This window comes from Chiloscyllium plagiosum, chromosome 11 (genome assembly GCF_004010195.1).
Source record: "Chiloscyllium plagiosum isolate BGI_BamShark_2017 chromosome 11, ASM401019v2, whole genome shotgun sequence".
Taxonomy (NCBI): domain Eukaryota; kingdom Metazoa; phylum Chordata; class Chondrichthyes; order Orectolobiformes; family Hemiscylliidae; genus Chiloscyllium; species Chiloscyllium plagiosum.
In genome coordinates this window covers 1,769,531-1,785,337 of record NC_057720.1, presented here as the reverse complement: position 1 = coordinate 1,785,337, position 15,807 = coordinate 1,769,531, and the positions used below count along the sequence as shown (strand labels likewise).

The window sequence follows — 15,807 nt, the reverse complement described above, 5'->3', positions numbered from 1 at the left end:
ATTGCGGTCTCTAGAGAAGGAGGCCATCTGGTGTGTTCTATGGTGGAACCGCTCCTCCTGATAGCAGATACGGCGGAGGCGGAGGAATTGGGAGTACGGGATGGCATTTTTGCAAGAGGTATGGTGGGAAGAGGTGTAATCCAGGTAGCTGTGGGAGTTGGTGGGTTTGTAAAAAATGTCAGTGTCAAGTCGGTCGTCACTAATGGAGATGGAGAGGTCCAGGAAGGGGAGGGAGGTGTCAGAGATGGTCCAGGTAAATTTAAGGTCAGGGTGGAATGTGTTGGTGAAGTTGATGAATTGCTCAACCTCCTCACGGGAGCACGAGGTGGCACCAATGCAGTCATCAATGTAACGGAGGAAGAGGTGGGGAGTGGTGCCGGTGTAATTACGGAAGATCAACTGTTCTACGTAGCCAACAAAGAGACAGGCATAGCAGAGGCCCATATGTGTGCCCATGGCTACCCCTTTGGTCTGGAGGAAGTGGGAGGTTTACCTCGCTGTCCTGGATGGTGTCAAGCTTCTTGAGTGTTGTTGGAGCTGAACCCATCCAGGCAAGTGGGGAGTACTCCATCCCACTCCTGACTTGTGCCTTGTAGATGGTGGACAGGCTTTGGGGAATCTGGAGGTGACTTACTCACTGCAGAATTGCCAGCCTCTCATCTGCTCTTGTCATCACTGTGTTTATGTGGTGAGCACCCAGCTGAGTTTCTGGTCAATGATAACTCCAAGGATGCTGATAGTGTGGGATTCAGTGATGGTAACACCATTCAATGTCAAGGGGTTAGATTGTCTCTTATTGGTGTTGGTCATTACCTGGCATTTGTGTGGCATGAATTTGCCACACAAGTTATTTGCCACTTGTCAGCCCAAGCCTGGATATTGTCCAGATCTTGTTGCAGTTGAATATGGACTGCTTCAGTATCTGAGGAGTGCTGAACATTGTGTAATCATCAGTGAACATCCTCACTGCTAACCTGGTGGTGGAGGGAAGGTCATTGATGAAGCAGCTGAAGGTGGTTGGGCCTAGGACACTACCCTGAGAAACAGTTGCCGTGGAGAAGGTGGTGGGAGCTGTCAGGATGCCCCCAATGCTGTTGGGTCAACCTCTTGCAATCTCAGCCTATTAGCAGTGAGCTTCCTGATCCAAGGCAGGAAAGCTCCAGTGATAATGGAGAGATCAACATGATTTAGATCCCATCTACCTTCCCTTGAAAAAAAGAACCGGAAATGACATCACCCACCTTAAGAAACCAAGACCTATAAAGAGAGAGGCGGGGCATACCACCAGTGCTTCACTGGAGCTTCTCACTGATGGTGTTACCTAGTCATGGTGACAAAACATCAGAAACAGATCACCATGATTTCACAGGATGGGGTGCTCGGATATTTCAGGGAAGCATGTTGAGGGTGGGTCAAGGGTAGTTTTAATCCCCTGACCCCATCCTTGCTTCCCTCCCACACAACATGATGGAGGCCTAGACAAAAGGTGAGTTCATCGGGTCAATTTGGAGGAAGAGGGACCTTCTTTCCTGGTCTTGAACTTTCCTCTACCCTTTGTTTTGTACCCCATGCAGGCTCTGACCCTTGACCTCAGCACACTTGGCCATGTCTTTGATATTCATTAGACTGAGAAAGCAGAGTGAAGGTTTGAAGCCAGGCAATAGAGGCAGGGTGAAGGATTAGGGGCTGGACCGGAGGCCCAGGCCTGAGTCTCTGAACCAAGGAGAGCAGCTTCAAGGCTGCGAGGCGTAAAAAAGGAAAGCGTTACATTCGGTAAAGAGTGACATGAGGTAACACCTTCTGTAGCAGTTCTGAGGCAGGGTCACTGGGCTCAAAACGTTAGCTCTGTTTCTGTCCACAGACACAGCCAACCTGCCGAGTTTCTCCAGCATTGTCTGCATCTGCACCAAGTGACACGTACTTTGGGATTGAAAGATCTGGAACAGAGTTCTGCAGCTTGTGACTCTGGGAGGAAGCAGTGAGAAGGAGGATATTGGAGTTTGTTGTCAGGCTGTCTGACGTGCAACAATTTAATTCTGAACCTGTTTCCTTGTGACAGGTACCACACAGGCTCACTGGCATTCGGATCCTTGATACTAGCCATCATCCAACTCATCCGCATTATTCTGGAATACCTGGATAATAAACTGAAAGGTGGGTTCCTGAGCAGTTCGCAATTGCAGCTACTTCTGAATTGTTTGATCCTTCTTTTAAGGAATCTGGATGTCCCTGAAATTTTTTTTGTCCATTTCTAATTACCTTTGAACTGAGTGGCTCACTCAGGCTGTTTCACGGGGCAGGCACATTGGTGTGGGTATGGAGTCATGTATAGGCCAGACTGGGTAAGGATGACACACGGCAGATTTCCTTCCAAAAGGGACATGAGCGAGCCAGAGTGGTTTGTACACAATTGTCACATGGTCGCCTACGTAGAGAATCGTTTTCATTTCCAAATCTATTAATTGAATTGAAATTCTTACACAGCATTAACCTGGGTCTCTGGGATACGAGGCTAGGAACATTAGCACAGCTTCACCATCACCAAGTAGGCAGGAGAGGAACCCAGTGCAGACAGTGGGGTGTCTGTAATACAGGGAATGTGGGTACCTGTATCACAAAGAGTGTGGGTGTGTGTATCACAGAGAGTGTGGGTGACTGTGTCACAGAGAGTGTGGGTGACTGTGTCACAGAGAGTGTGGGTGACTGTATCACAGAGAGTGTGGGTACCTGTATCACAAAGAGTGTGGGTGTGTGTATCACAGAGAGTGTGGGTGACTGTGTCACAGAGAGTGTGGGTGACTGTATCACAAAGAGAGTGTGGGTGACTGTATCACAAAGAGAGTGGGTGTGTGTGTCACAGAGAGAGTGGGTGTGTGTATCACAGAGAGTGTGGGTGACTGTGTCACAGAGAGTGTGGGTGTGTGTATCACAAAGAGAGTGTGGGTGACTGTATCACAAAGAGAGTGGGTGTGTGTGTCACAGAGAGAGTGGGTGTGTGTATCATAGAGAGTGTGGGTGTGTGTATCACAGAGAGTGTGGATGTGTGTATCACAGAGAGTGTGGGTGTGTGTATCACAGAGAGTGTGGATGTGTGTATCACAGAGAGTGTGGGTGTGTGTATCACAGAGAGAGTGGGTGTGTGTATCACAGAGAGAGTGGGTGTGTGTATCACAGAGTGTGTGGGTGTGTGGATCACAGAGAGTGTGGGTGTGTGGATCACAGAGAGTGTGGGTGTGTGTATCACAGAGAGTGTGGGTGTCTGCACGACAGAAGCAGCAGAAGTCCGATGTGGGAGAAGTTGATGTGATGGTGTGGTAAGATATAGATGGGGTTGAATGTGAAACATTGACTCAGGTGAAATGTTCATGGTGTAACTCCCCTGTGATCCCACAGTATGCTGAGACATCTTCAGTGGGCATAACTGTAAATTTACTCAGTCTCAGACTCAGTGTCATCTGCTTTTGAAGTGGGTTAAAGGGAGAGGAAAGTTAATTTTACACAGGTTCAGTGTTTTGAGTTAACAGATGGGGTTTACTTTGGATGTCACATCTTTACACCTCGTCCTTATGTTTTGTACCTTCATCGTAAGTTCCTTTGCCAGTATTTATAATGGAGCTTCCTATGTAAGCACGTCACATTGTAATGACAATCTTTGTCCAGTGGGTGGTGATGTCATGTGTCTGGTTTGGGGGGGGTGGGAGTCTTGTATTATATTGCGATTAGTTTAAATTGTTCCTGTAAATTGGTACTGGGAGGAAGTTTTGATCGAGTACATCAGGAGAAAGTGTTTTCAGGGGCAGGAGGGTGAGGGAGCAGAGGGAGACAGATTGAATGGAATCGGGGAAAAGCCGCAGAGGGAGAGTTGAGGGGGATTGTTTTACACAGTGAGTTGTTAGGAACTGGAAGGTGCTGCCTGAAATATCCTGTTCAATGATTACTTTCACGAGAGAATTGGATAAATATTTAACATGAAAACAGCTGCAGGATTTAGGGAAAGTGCAGCAATGTGAGACTGATTGGAGATCTTTCAAGAAGCTGACACAAGGAGGAGAGGCTGAATGGCCTTCCCCTCTACTCTCCATTCCTGTGTTCCTGCATTCATGCATTCCCATGTTTCTGCGTTCCTGTGTTCCTGCATTCTTGTGTTCCCATGTTCCTATATTCCTGTGTTCCTGCGTGCCAGTGTTCCCTTGTTCCTGCACTCCCATGTTCCCATGTTTCTGCATTCCCACGGTCTGTGTTCACGTGTTCCCATGTTCCTGTGTTTCTGCATTCCTGTGTTTGTGTTCCTGTGTTCCCATGTTTCTGTGTTCCACGTTCCCGTGTTCCTGTGTACCCATGTTTCGGTGTTCCTGTGTTCCCACATTTCCATGTTCCCACGTTCCCATTTTCCCATGTTCCTGTGTTCCCATGTTCCTGTGTTCCTTTGTTCCTGCATTCCCGTGTTCCCGCATTCCTGTGTACCCGCATTCCCGTGTTTCTGTGTTCCCGCATTCCCATGTTCCCATGTTCCTGCATTCCCGCTTTCTCGCGTTCCTAAATTCTCGCGTTCCTGTTTTCCTCTGTTCCTGCGTTCCCATGTTCCTGTGTTCCTGCATTCCTGTGTTCCCGTGTTCCTACATTTCTGTTCCATGTTCCCGTGTTCCTGTGTTCCTGCGTTCCTGTGTTCCCATGTTCCTACGTATCCATGTTCCTGCATTCCTGTGTTTCCATGTTCCTGTGTTCCCACATTTCCACGTTCCCGCGTTCCCATTTTCTCATGTTCCTGTGTTCCCATGATCCCGCGTTCCTTTGTTTCTGCATTCCCATGTTCCTCTGTTCCCGTGTTTGTGTTCCCACTTTCCCGCTTTCCCACGTTCTCATGTTCCTGCGTTCCCATGTTCCTGCGTTCCTATGTATCCATGTTCCTGTGTTCCCACATTTCCACGTTCCCGCATTCCCATTTTCTCTTGTTCCTGTGTTCCCGTGTTCCCCCGTTCCCGTGTTCCCCCGTTCCCGTGTTTGTGTTCCCGCTTTCCCATGTTCCCATGTTCCTGTGTTCCTGCATTCCTGCTTTCCCACGTTCCAGCGTTCCTGTGTTCCCACGTTTCTGTGTGATTATGGATTAATTCGGAGCTTGTTGCTTTACCTTCAGGTGCACAGAACAAATTTGCCAAGTTCCTGTTCTGCTGCCTGAAATGTTGCTTTTGGTGTCTGGAAAAATTCATCAAATTTCTCAACAGAAATGCCTATATAATGGTGAGTCTCTGCCTATTCTCACTGCCTGGGAATTTCAGTATCACTTGATACTGTCAGTGATCAATGTGTTGAATGCTCACACTCTAAAGTTGTGAAAGGCACAATATAAATGTGAAATATGACAACTTTCCTTCTTTCAGATCGCCATTTATGGTAAAAACTTCTGCACATCTGCAAAGGATGCCTTCTATTTACTGATGAGGAATGTGGTGAGGTGAGACTTGTCAAGAAATGGTTATTTTCTCCTGACTAAGCCCTGGAATCCCGGATTTCCATCACCCTGTCCGTGGAAAAGTGCTTCCCAACATCACTCCCAGAAACGCCTGGCTCCAATTTTGAGATTATGGATCCCTTCCCCATAAATATCAAAGAAAATAAATTCTCACTATCAACCCTCTTAAATCCTTCCTTAAAATACGTTGATCAAGTCGCCTCTTAATCTTCTATACTCAAGAAAACACAAGCCCAATCCTTATCAAAATCAGGATGTTTGCCAATGATTGCACAATGTTCAGCACCTCAGATACTGAAGCAGTCCGTGTCCAAATGAAACAAGGACTGAACAATATTCAGGCTTGGGCTGTCAAATAGCAAGAAACATTTGCGCCACATGATGACCATGTATAATAAGAGAGAATCTGACCACTATCCCTTGATATGTTGCCACTACTAAAATCGGCGCTATCAACATCTTGGGAGTTACCATTGTCCAGAAAGTCACCTAGACTCACCACATAAACAGAGTGGCTACAACAGCAGGTCAGAGGCTAGGGATACTATGGTGAGTAACTCACCTCCTGACTACGCAAAGCCTGTCCACCATCTACATGGAGGACTTATGCCCAAAACATCAATTCCTCTGCTCCCCAGATGCTGCCTGACCTGCTATGCGTTACCAGCACCGCACTCTTGACTCTAATCTCCAGCATCTGCATTCCTCACTTTCACCATCTACAAGTCAGGAGTGTGATGGAATACTCCCCACTTGCCTGGATGGGGGCAGCTCCAACAACACTCAAGAAGCTTGACACCATCCAGGACAAAGCAGCCCCATATGATTGGCACCACATCCACAAGCATCCATTCCCTCCAGCACCAACACTCAGTAGCTGCAGTGTGTACCATCCACAAGACGCATTGCAGAAATTCATCAAATGTCCTCAGACAGCACCTTCCAAACCCAGAACCACATCCATCTGGAAGGACAAGGACAGCAGATACATGGGGACATCAACCCCTGCAAGTTCCTCCAAGCCAGTCACCATCCTGAGTTGGAAGTATATCACCGTTCCTTCAGTGTTGCTGGGTCAGAATCCTGGAATTCCCTCCCTAAGGGCATTGTGGGTTAACCTACAGCACATGGACTGCAACGGTTCAAGAAGGCAGCTCATCTCCACCTTCTCAAGGGGCAACTAGGGACGGGCAATTAATCCTGGGTCCAGCCAGTGATGCCATGTCTCAGGAAAGAATAAAAAATATTCCATCTCACTGGTCCTCATCTTTTAACCCTTTTCTCTCCAGGATCATTCTGGGGAATCTACTCTGCCCCCCTCAAGACCAGTCTCTCCTTCCTGGAGTAGGGGGTATGTCCCTGCTGTATACCAGGCCAACATCAGCCTTGTGTCAGATTCCACTCCCATTGTCAGACGTGAAGGGGAAGAGGCTCATTGGCAGGAATAGCACCGGGTTAGATTGAGAGTAAAGCTGCCTCTGCACTGTCCCCATCAAACACTCCCAGGGACAGGGTCAGCATGGGGTTAGATACAGAGTAAAGCTCCCTTTGCACTGTCCTCCATCAAACACTCCCAGGACAGGGACAGCAGGGGGTTAGATACAGAGTAAAACTCCCTCTGCACTGTCCCCCATCAAACACTCCCAGGACAGGGACAGCAGGGGGTTAGATACAGAGTAAAGCTCCCTCTGCACTGTCCCCATCAGACACTCCCAGGACAGGGACAGCAGGGGGTTAGATACAGAGTAAAACTCCCTCTGCACTGTCCCCCATCAAACACTCCCAGGACAGGGTCAGCATGAGGTTAGTTACATGATAAAGCTCCCTCAGTACTGTCCCTATCAAACACCCCCAGGACAGGGACAGCACGGGGTTAGATATAGAGTAATGCTCCCCCTTACACTGTCCCCCATTGCACACCAGGAGTATTTATTGGCAGAAATGAGTTGAGTGCGTACTGTATTTCTTTGGTACCTTTAATATCCCACAATGTGTCAAGCTGTCTCACAGGAAGAGTATTAAATATAATCTGACACTGAGCCACGAAAAGAGATTTGAACAGGACTGAAAGGTTGAACAAAGAGATCGATTTCAGAAAGTGCCTTAAAGGCAGAGAGAAAGGCAAGGCATTTATCTTAACCAATACCTGAAAACATTAAGAAAATAGTGCCATCATATTGTACCATCCCAAGGTATACATTCCCAGTGTGGTTAACACTCTCTTTGATGTTATTCGTCCAAAATCAATCCAAAGTAACTGTAAACTTCCAAAGGTTCATTGCCTATCCATCTTCCCAAGCACAGAGCTAGTGATTTGAGACAAACAGAAGCAGAAATCGCTGGGCATTTTCTTTCCCCATGGTTCTACCTCTCGCTGGAGTTTGTGGACTCCTCCAGCCTCATTGTAACTCTGCACAGATTTATTCTGTTCTGTTCCCCCTCTGTTCAGTGTTTCTGTCTGTCTCTCAGATCCATGCAGCTCCAAAGCACTCTCTTTGATTTTCTGTGGTATTGCAGGAAAGCCTGCAACTTTATCTTTATGATGGCTTGCTCTGTCCCCTTCCCCATGACAGTGTGACTCACATGGCCCCTGTGAAATGCTGGTTTTGTCTGTTTCACAGCCCAATCCCTGTTTGTCTTTGTAAGTGGACAGTTCAAAGCACAGCAGTTTACTGCTTGACATTCCCAGCAGTTTTCGGAACCCTGGAGATCCCCAGTCTCTGCTGTTAACACCCGGCCACTGTCATGTGTCTGAAATGCCTTCCACCCTCTTCACAGTCAAACTGTCTTGGCCTTCCTTTAATCTTCAACAATCAGGGATCAGGTTTACGGTCACACTGATTTCAGCACAGACCATCCAACTCTAATTTGTTTAACCTTAAACTTGCAAAGACAGTCCCTGAACGTCATGATTCGGAGATGCCGGTGTTGGACTGGGGTGTACAAAGTTAAAAATCACACAACCCCAGGTTATACTCCAACAGGTTTATTTGGAAACACACTAGCTTTTGGAGCGACGCTCCTTCATCAGGAGGAGCAGTGCTCCGAAAGCTAGTGCTTCCAAATAAACTTGGTGGACTATAACCTGGTGTTGTGTGGTTTTTAACCCAGGGCATCATAACCTTGTAAACCTCTCAGGTGTCCCACATGAGGTTTCCCAGACTCCTGCTGTGAGTGGGTGGGTGGGCAGAGAGTGAGTCAGTCTTCCTCCTTATTTACTCATGAATCCGGTGTTATGTTTCCATTGGCAGAGTCGCTGTGTTGGATAAAGTGACGGATTTTCTTTTATTACTCGGCAAGTTGCTGATTGTTGGGGGTGTCGGTAAGTATTTGGACTCAATCTGCTCTGCGGCTAAACTCCCTCCATCAAAAACTTTCCCCTGTGTGAAGGGAAACTCTTTCTTTGCTTAAAATCACATCCCTCGCTCTTTATCCATGGCTGTGTAAACATTTAATTTCCCAGTGTTTCCTCATTCCCTTTTGAAAGTTATCACTGAATCTGCTCCCACCGCCCTTTCAGGCAGCACCTTCCAGATCCCAACAACTCACTGTGTAAAATAATCCCCCTCAACTCCTCGTCTGGGGTTTCTCCCCGACTCCCTGCAATCTCTCTCCCTCTGCTCCCTCACCTTCCTGCCCCTGCAAACACTGTCTCCTGATTGACTCTCTGCGGTCCCTTCATAATTAATTAACAATGCAAAGTCTCTCAGCCCCACAATCCTCCAAGATGTTTCTGTGTTGATCCAATTCCAGCCTTTGATGGTAATCACTCCAGCCTTGCTTACCCTGCCCTCACTGCGTGGGCCCTAAACTCTCGAATCCCATCCCGGAATCTCTTTGCCTCTTTCTTGCTGTTTACGATGGTGCTGAAAGCCTCCTCCTCACATCGAACTTCCGTTGACCTGTCCCACAATCCCTGCTGTGCCTCAGTGTCAGATGCTGCCTGGTAACGCTCACATGAATCATCTTGAGAGGGGCTATGTAATCGCAAGTGGTTGTTGTTGCATTACCTTTCTGTCAGATTTAAGCCGGTGAATTTGTCTGATTCTTATTTTGTGTCCAGGAGTGCTGGCTTTTTTCTTCTTTACACAAAGGATATCGATCATCGCTGGTGAAGCACCATCATTAAACTATTACTGGGTCCCTCTGGTGGTAAGTAATTCATTCCCTTCATTCTCCTGTGACTTCACTGGAAAACTGCAACTTCAAGAAACAGTCGCATTTCAATAGTGCCTTAGGATATCTGCTTCAGAGCAAATAAGGCAGAGTAGTTTAAAGCATTTGTCACTGTTATAATGAGGGAGAGCCCCCAGCCAGTTGAGGCACAGCAAGCTCCCACTGACCAGGGAATGAGAATGACCAGATATTCTGTTTTTGGGGATTGGAGATTGATTGACGGATAAAGAAGAGAATGGTCCCCAGAATCCAAGGGCAGGTCTCCTGCTTTTCCTCCAACTGATGGCCAAGTACACTTGTTGCTCAGTGTGAGAGGACAGACACAGCTCCTCCCTGTGTGCTCAGTCTAATATTAATTCCTCAAAAAAGATTATCAGCCCATCGCTGTGTGAGAGACCATGTTGCTCACTGATTGGCTGCTCCTGCTTCTTGCATTAGAACAGGTTAGACACGTCAAATACATCCAGGGCCAGAAGAACATAGAAAAGTACAGCACAGAACAGGCCATTTGGCCCACGATGTTGTGCCAAGGATTATTCCTAATCTAAACTAAAATAACCTAACCTACGCACCCCTCAACTCACTGCTCTCCATGTGCATGTCCAGCAGTCACTTAAATGTCCCCAATGACTCTGCTTCCACCACCACCGCTGGCAACACATTCCATGTGTTCACAACTCTCTGCGTAAAGAACCTACCTCTGACGTCTCCTCTATACCTTCCTCCTAATATCTTCAAACTATGACCCCTCATACCAGTCAATCCTGCCCTGGGGAAAAGTCTCTGGCTATTGACTCTATCCATGCCTCTCATTACCTTGTATACCTCGATCAGGTCTCCTCTCTTCCTCCTTCTCTCCAGAGAGAAAAGTCCAAGCTTAGTCAACCTTTCTTCGTAAGGCAAGCCCTCCAGTCCAGGCAGCATCCTGGTAAATCTTCTTTGCACCCTCTCCAAAGTCTCTATCTTTCCTATAGTAGGGCGACCAGAACTGGACACAATATTCCAAGTGTGGTCTCACCAGGGACTTGTACAGCTGCAGAAAAACCTCACGGCTCTTAAACTCGACCCCCCTGTTAATGAAAGCCAAAACACCATATGCTTTCTTAACAACCCTATGCACTTGGGTGGCAACTTTGAGGGGTCTATGTACTTGCACACCCAGATCCCTCCGTTCCTCCACACTGCCAAGAATCCCATCTTTAGTCCTATATTCAGCATTCGAGTTTGACCTTCCAAAATGCATCACTTTGCATTTATCCAGGTTGAACTCCATCTGCCATTTTTCAGCCCAGCTCTGCATCCTGTCTACGTCGCGCTGCAGCCTGCACTAGCCCTCGATACTATTGACGGCACCTCCAACCTTTGTGTCATCTGCAAATTTACTAACCCACCCCTCAGCCTTCTCATCCAAATCATTTATAAAAACTACAAAGAGCAGAGGCCCAAGAACAGAGTACTGTGGGACACCACTCAACACTGTCCTCCAGGCAGAATACTTTCCATCTACAACCACTCTCTGCCTTCTGTCAGCCAGCCAATTCTGAATCCAGATAGCTAAATCTCCCTGTATCCCATACTTCCTGAGCCTACCATGGGGAACCCTATCAAATGCCTTGCTGAAGCCCATATACATCACATCCACTGCTCGACCTTCGTTGACCTGTCTCGTCACCTCTCAAAGAACTCAATAAGATTTGTGAGACATGACCTGTCCCTCACAAAGCCATGCTGACTGCCTTTAATTACGGTATGCTTTGCCAAATAGTCATAAATCCTATCCCTCAGAATTCTTTCCAAAACCGTGCTGACCATAGACGTAAGACTGACTGGTCTGTAATTGCCAGGGATTTCCCTATTACCCTCCTTGAAAAGAGGAACAACATTCGCCTCCCTCCAATCCTCAGGTACGACTCCCGTGGAGAGTGAGGAAGCAAAGATCTTCGCCAGCGGCTTAGCAACCTCCTTTCCTGCTTCCCCGAGCAGCCTGGGATAAATCTGGTCTGGCCCTGGGGACTTATCAATCTTAATGTTTGCCAAAATTCCAGCACATCAACTTCATCAATCTTGATCTGGTCAAGCCTGTATCCCAGCTCCTCAAAGTTCTCATTCACAACAAGGTCTCTTTCCTCAGTGAAAACCAAAGCAAAAATCTCATTTAGGGCTTCCCCTATCTGCTCAGACTCCACACACAAGTTCTCTCCGCTATCCCTGACCGGCCCTACCTTCTCCCTGATCATTCTCTTATTCCTCATGTATGAGTAAAATGCCTTTGGGTTCTCCCTAATCCGTCTTGCCAAGCCTTTTTCATGCCCCCTCCTGGCTCTCCTCAGTCCATTTCTGAGCTCCTTTCTAGCAAGCCTGTAACCCTCTAAAGCTGTGCTAGATCCTTGCTGCCTCCACCTTACATAAACTGCCTTCTTCCTTTTGCTGAGAAGCTCCTCTGTTCTCGTCATCCAAGGTTCCTTAATCTTACCCCTTCTTACCTGTCTCAGAGGAACAAATTTGTGCATCACTCACAAGAACTGCACCTTACACACTCTCCACATGTCTGCTGTGCCCTTTCTGTGGAACAATTGCTCCCAGTCTGTACTTCCCAACTACTGTCTGATAGCGTCATAATTTTCTTTTCCCCAATTAAATATCTTCCCTTGGTAACTGCTCCTTTCCCTCTCCATGGCTATGGTAAATGTGAGGCAGTGATGGTCACTGTCACAAAGTGCTCTCCCACTGCGAGATCTGACACCTGTCCTGGCTCATTGCCGAGCACCAAATCCAAATGTTCCTAACTCCCACCCATACTGACTCAGTAGACAAACCTTCCTCAATAACCTTTGTTTCTGTAGCTGTGCTGTACTCTCTGATTAGCAATACTACATCCCCTCCTCTTTTTCCACCCTCCCTGTTCTTTTTAAACGTTCTAAACCCTGGAACATCAAGCAACCATTCCTGCCCTAGTGAAACCCACGTCTCCGTAATGGCCACAACATCGTAGCCCCAAGTACTGATCTGTGCTCTGTGAAAGGGGCAGTAAGAACACAGGTTAATTCTTTCTGTTACTGGTAATGATAATCGATAACTTGAACAGAGTTGTTCAATAAAATTTGCAGATAAGGATCTGTGCTTCACGGTCAGAGGGACAAGTGCTGAGGGAGGGCCGCACTGTCAGAGGGTCAGTGCTGAGGGAGTGCCGCACTGTCAGAGGGTCAGTGCTGAGGGAGGGCCGCACTGTCAGAGGGTCAGTGCTGAGGGAGTGTCGCACTGTCAGAGGGTCAGTGCTGATGGAGGGCCGCACTTTCAGAGGGTCAGTACTGCGGGAGTGCCATGCTGTCAGAGGATCAGTGCTGAGGGAGTGCCGCACTGTCAGGGGGTCAGTGCTGAGGGAGTGCCGCACTGTCAGAGGGTCAGTGCTGAGGGAGTGCTGCACTGTCAGAGGGTCAGTGCTGAGGGAGTGTCTCATTTTCAGAGGGTCAGTACTGAGGGAGTGCTGCACTGTCGGAGGGTCAGTACTGAGGGAGTGCAGCACTGTTGGAGGGTCAGTGCTGAGGGAGTGCCGCACTTTCAGAGGGTCAGTACTGGAGGAGTGCCACGCTGTCAGAGGATCAGTGCTGAGGGAGTGCCACACTGTCAGGGGGTCAGTGCTGAGGGAGTGCTGCACGGTCAGGGGGTCAGTACTGAGGGAGTGCCTCACTTTCAGAGGGTCAGTACTGAGGGAGTGCTGCACTGTCAGAGGGTCAGTGCTGAGGGAGTGCCGCACTGTTAGAGGGTCAGTGCTGAGGGATTGCTACACTGTCGGAGGTTCAGTGCTGAGAGAGCACTCCACTGTCAGAGCGTTAGTGCTGAGGGTTTTATCTTCCTGTAGTGATACCCTAAGGGGCCAGTGACATGCATATCACAGTCCCCCGATCTTCACTGTTTCCTGGGGGTCTGCTGTCTATCCTATAATCCCCTGCATTGTTTGTCCTGTCCAAGTGCATCACCTCACACTTAACTCCCTCTGATCAGCCAACTCTGACCAGGCCGTCTCTATCCTCCTGCAATCTGTTACCATGATCCTCATTATTTCCCATTGCAGCAATGGGTGTGTATCATGGGGAATGCAGTGTCTCCTGAATTCCTGATGTAATTTCCTGGTGACTGTTTGATATTGATAGCCCGATGGTTTTGCCTCCCTCACACTGATGAGATCAGATCCCATTGTTTATTCTTTTGAACACTTTCACTGTTCAACGTTTGTGAGAAGATTTATAGCTCGGATGCTCATTGTTGTGGTTCTGTTCGCCGAGCTGGGAATTTGTGTTGCAGACGTTTCGTCCCCTGTCTAGGTGACATCCTCAGTGCTTGGGAGCCTCCTGTGAAGCGCTTCTGTGATCTTACCTCCGGCATTTGTAGTGGTTAGAATCTGCCGCTTCCATGAACACCAACTAGCCACGAAACGACACGACCAGCTATCCTTAGTCGCCATACAATCAGATGACAAGCAACATGAGTTCGACTGGGACAACACTACTATTATAGGACAAGCCAAACAGAGAACAGCCAGGGAATTCCTAGAGGCATGGCACTGATCCACAGATTCTATCAACAAACACATCAACCTGGACCCAACATACCGACCACTGCAGCGGACAGCTGGAACTGACAACCGGAAGCGGCAGATTCAAACCACTACAAATGCCGGAGGAAACATCACAGGAGCGCTTCACAGGAGGCTCCCAAGCACTGAGGCTGTCACCTAGACAGGGGACGAAACGTCTGCAACACAAATTCCCAGCTCGGCGAACAGAACCGAAACAACTTTCACCGTTTCTTTTTATAGAATTGTCGCATTTTACAGCGAAGAAGGAGGCCATTTGACCCATCGTGTCTGCACTGGTTCCTGAAAGAGCTACCCAGCTCATCCCACTCTCCAGTCCTATCTCCGTCACCCTGTAATGTCTTCACTTTCAAACATATCTCCAGCTCGCTTTTGAACCCTCCAATGGAATTTACTCCCCCACTCTCCCAGGCAGCACATCCCAAATCCCAACAACTCTCTGAATGAAGAAATTTCTCTTATTTCCTGCAAACTCTCTTGTTGAGAATGTTGAAATTGTGACCCCTAGTTACTGACATACCGACTAGAAGAAACAGAATATCCTTACCCTGTCACAATTGTTCATAATTTTGAACACCTCAATAAGGTCACCTCTTAACCTTCCCTGCTTCAAGGACAATAAACCCAATCTCTCTAATCTTTCCTTGTATCTAAAAGCCCTCATTCCTGGGATCATTCTAGTAAATCTCCTTTGAACTTTCTCCAGGGCTTTAACATCCTTCCTTCAATAAGATGTCCAAAATTATACACAATACTCCAAGTGTGGTCTGACCAATGATTTGTAGAGGTGCAAGCATCACTACCTTGCTTTTATAGTCGATGTCCCCATTTATAAACCCAAGGATCCTATATGCCTTCTTAACAACCGTTTCAACTTGCCTGGCCACCTTCAATTATGCACGTGAACCCTGAGGTATCTCTGCTCCTGTACTCTCCTCATGTTTTGGAGGTGCCGGTATTGGACTATAGTGTACAAAGTTAAAAATCATACAACACCAGGTTATAGTCCAACAGGTTTAATTAGAAGCACTAGCTTTCGGAGCACTGCTCCTTCATCAGGTGGTTGTGGAGTGTAAGATTGGAAGACACAGAATTTATAGCAGCGTTCCAAAAGCTAGGTCCCCTCAAGTTTGTAGCATTGAGCCTGTATGTCTCTGTGTTTCTTCTTCCAAAATGCATTACCCCATATTTCTCTGCATTGAAATTCAACCACCAGGTGTCTGCCATTTGGCTAACTTGTCAATGTCCCTCTGAAGCTGCCCAGCATCATCCTCACAGTTCACTCTTCTCCCTGACTTAAGTATCATCTACAAATTTAGAGATGTTCCCCACAACACCCCTCTCCAAATCATTGATATAAATCAGAAAAAGTCACGGTCCCAACACTGATTCTTGGGGAACACCACTTTCAACTCGTCTCCAATCTGAGAGATACCCATCTCAACCTAACCTCTGTTTCTTATCCTATAGCCAACTTCTAATCCATGTGGCCAAGTACCCATCATCCCCAACATTTCTAATTTGATAACCAACTTGCCATGTGGTACCATATCCAATGCTTGCTGAA

At 47.5% G+C, this 15,807-nt stretch overlaps 1 protein-coding gene across 5 annotated transcripts in view; it reads left to right on the top strand.

The window, feature by feature from the left end:
• LOC122554098 (choline transporter-like protein 5) overlaps window positions 1–15,807 on the top strand; it is a 281,888-nt gene that overhangs the window by 249,170 nt on the left and 16,911 nt on the right. For all 5 annotated transcript variants that reach the window (XM_043698569.1, XM_043698571.1, XM_043698568.1 and 2 more), the window contains 5 exons: window positions 2,060–2,154; window positions 5,135–5,238; window positions 5,379–5,452; window positions 8,722–8,792; window positions 9,534–9,622. In XM_043698569.1, coding sequence (XP_043554504.1) covers window positions 2,060–2,154; window positions 5,135–5,238; window positions 5,379–5,452; window positions 8,722–8,792; window positions 9,534–9,622 — 433 coding nt within the window. The remainder of the gene's footprint in view (window positions 1–2,059; window positions 2,155–5,134; window positions 5,239–5,378; window positions 5,453–8,721; window positions 8,793–9,533; window positions 9,623–15,807) is intronic.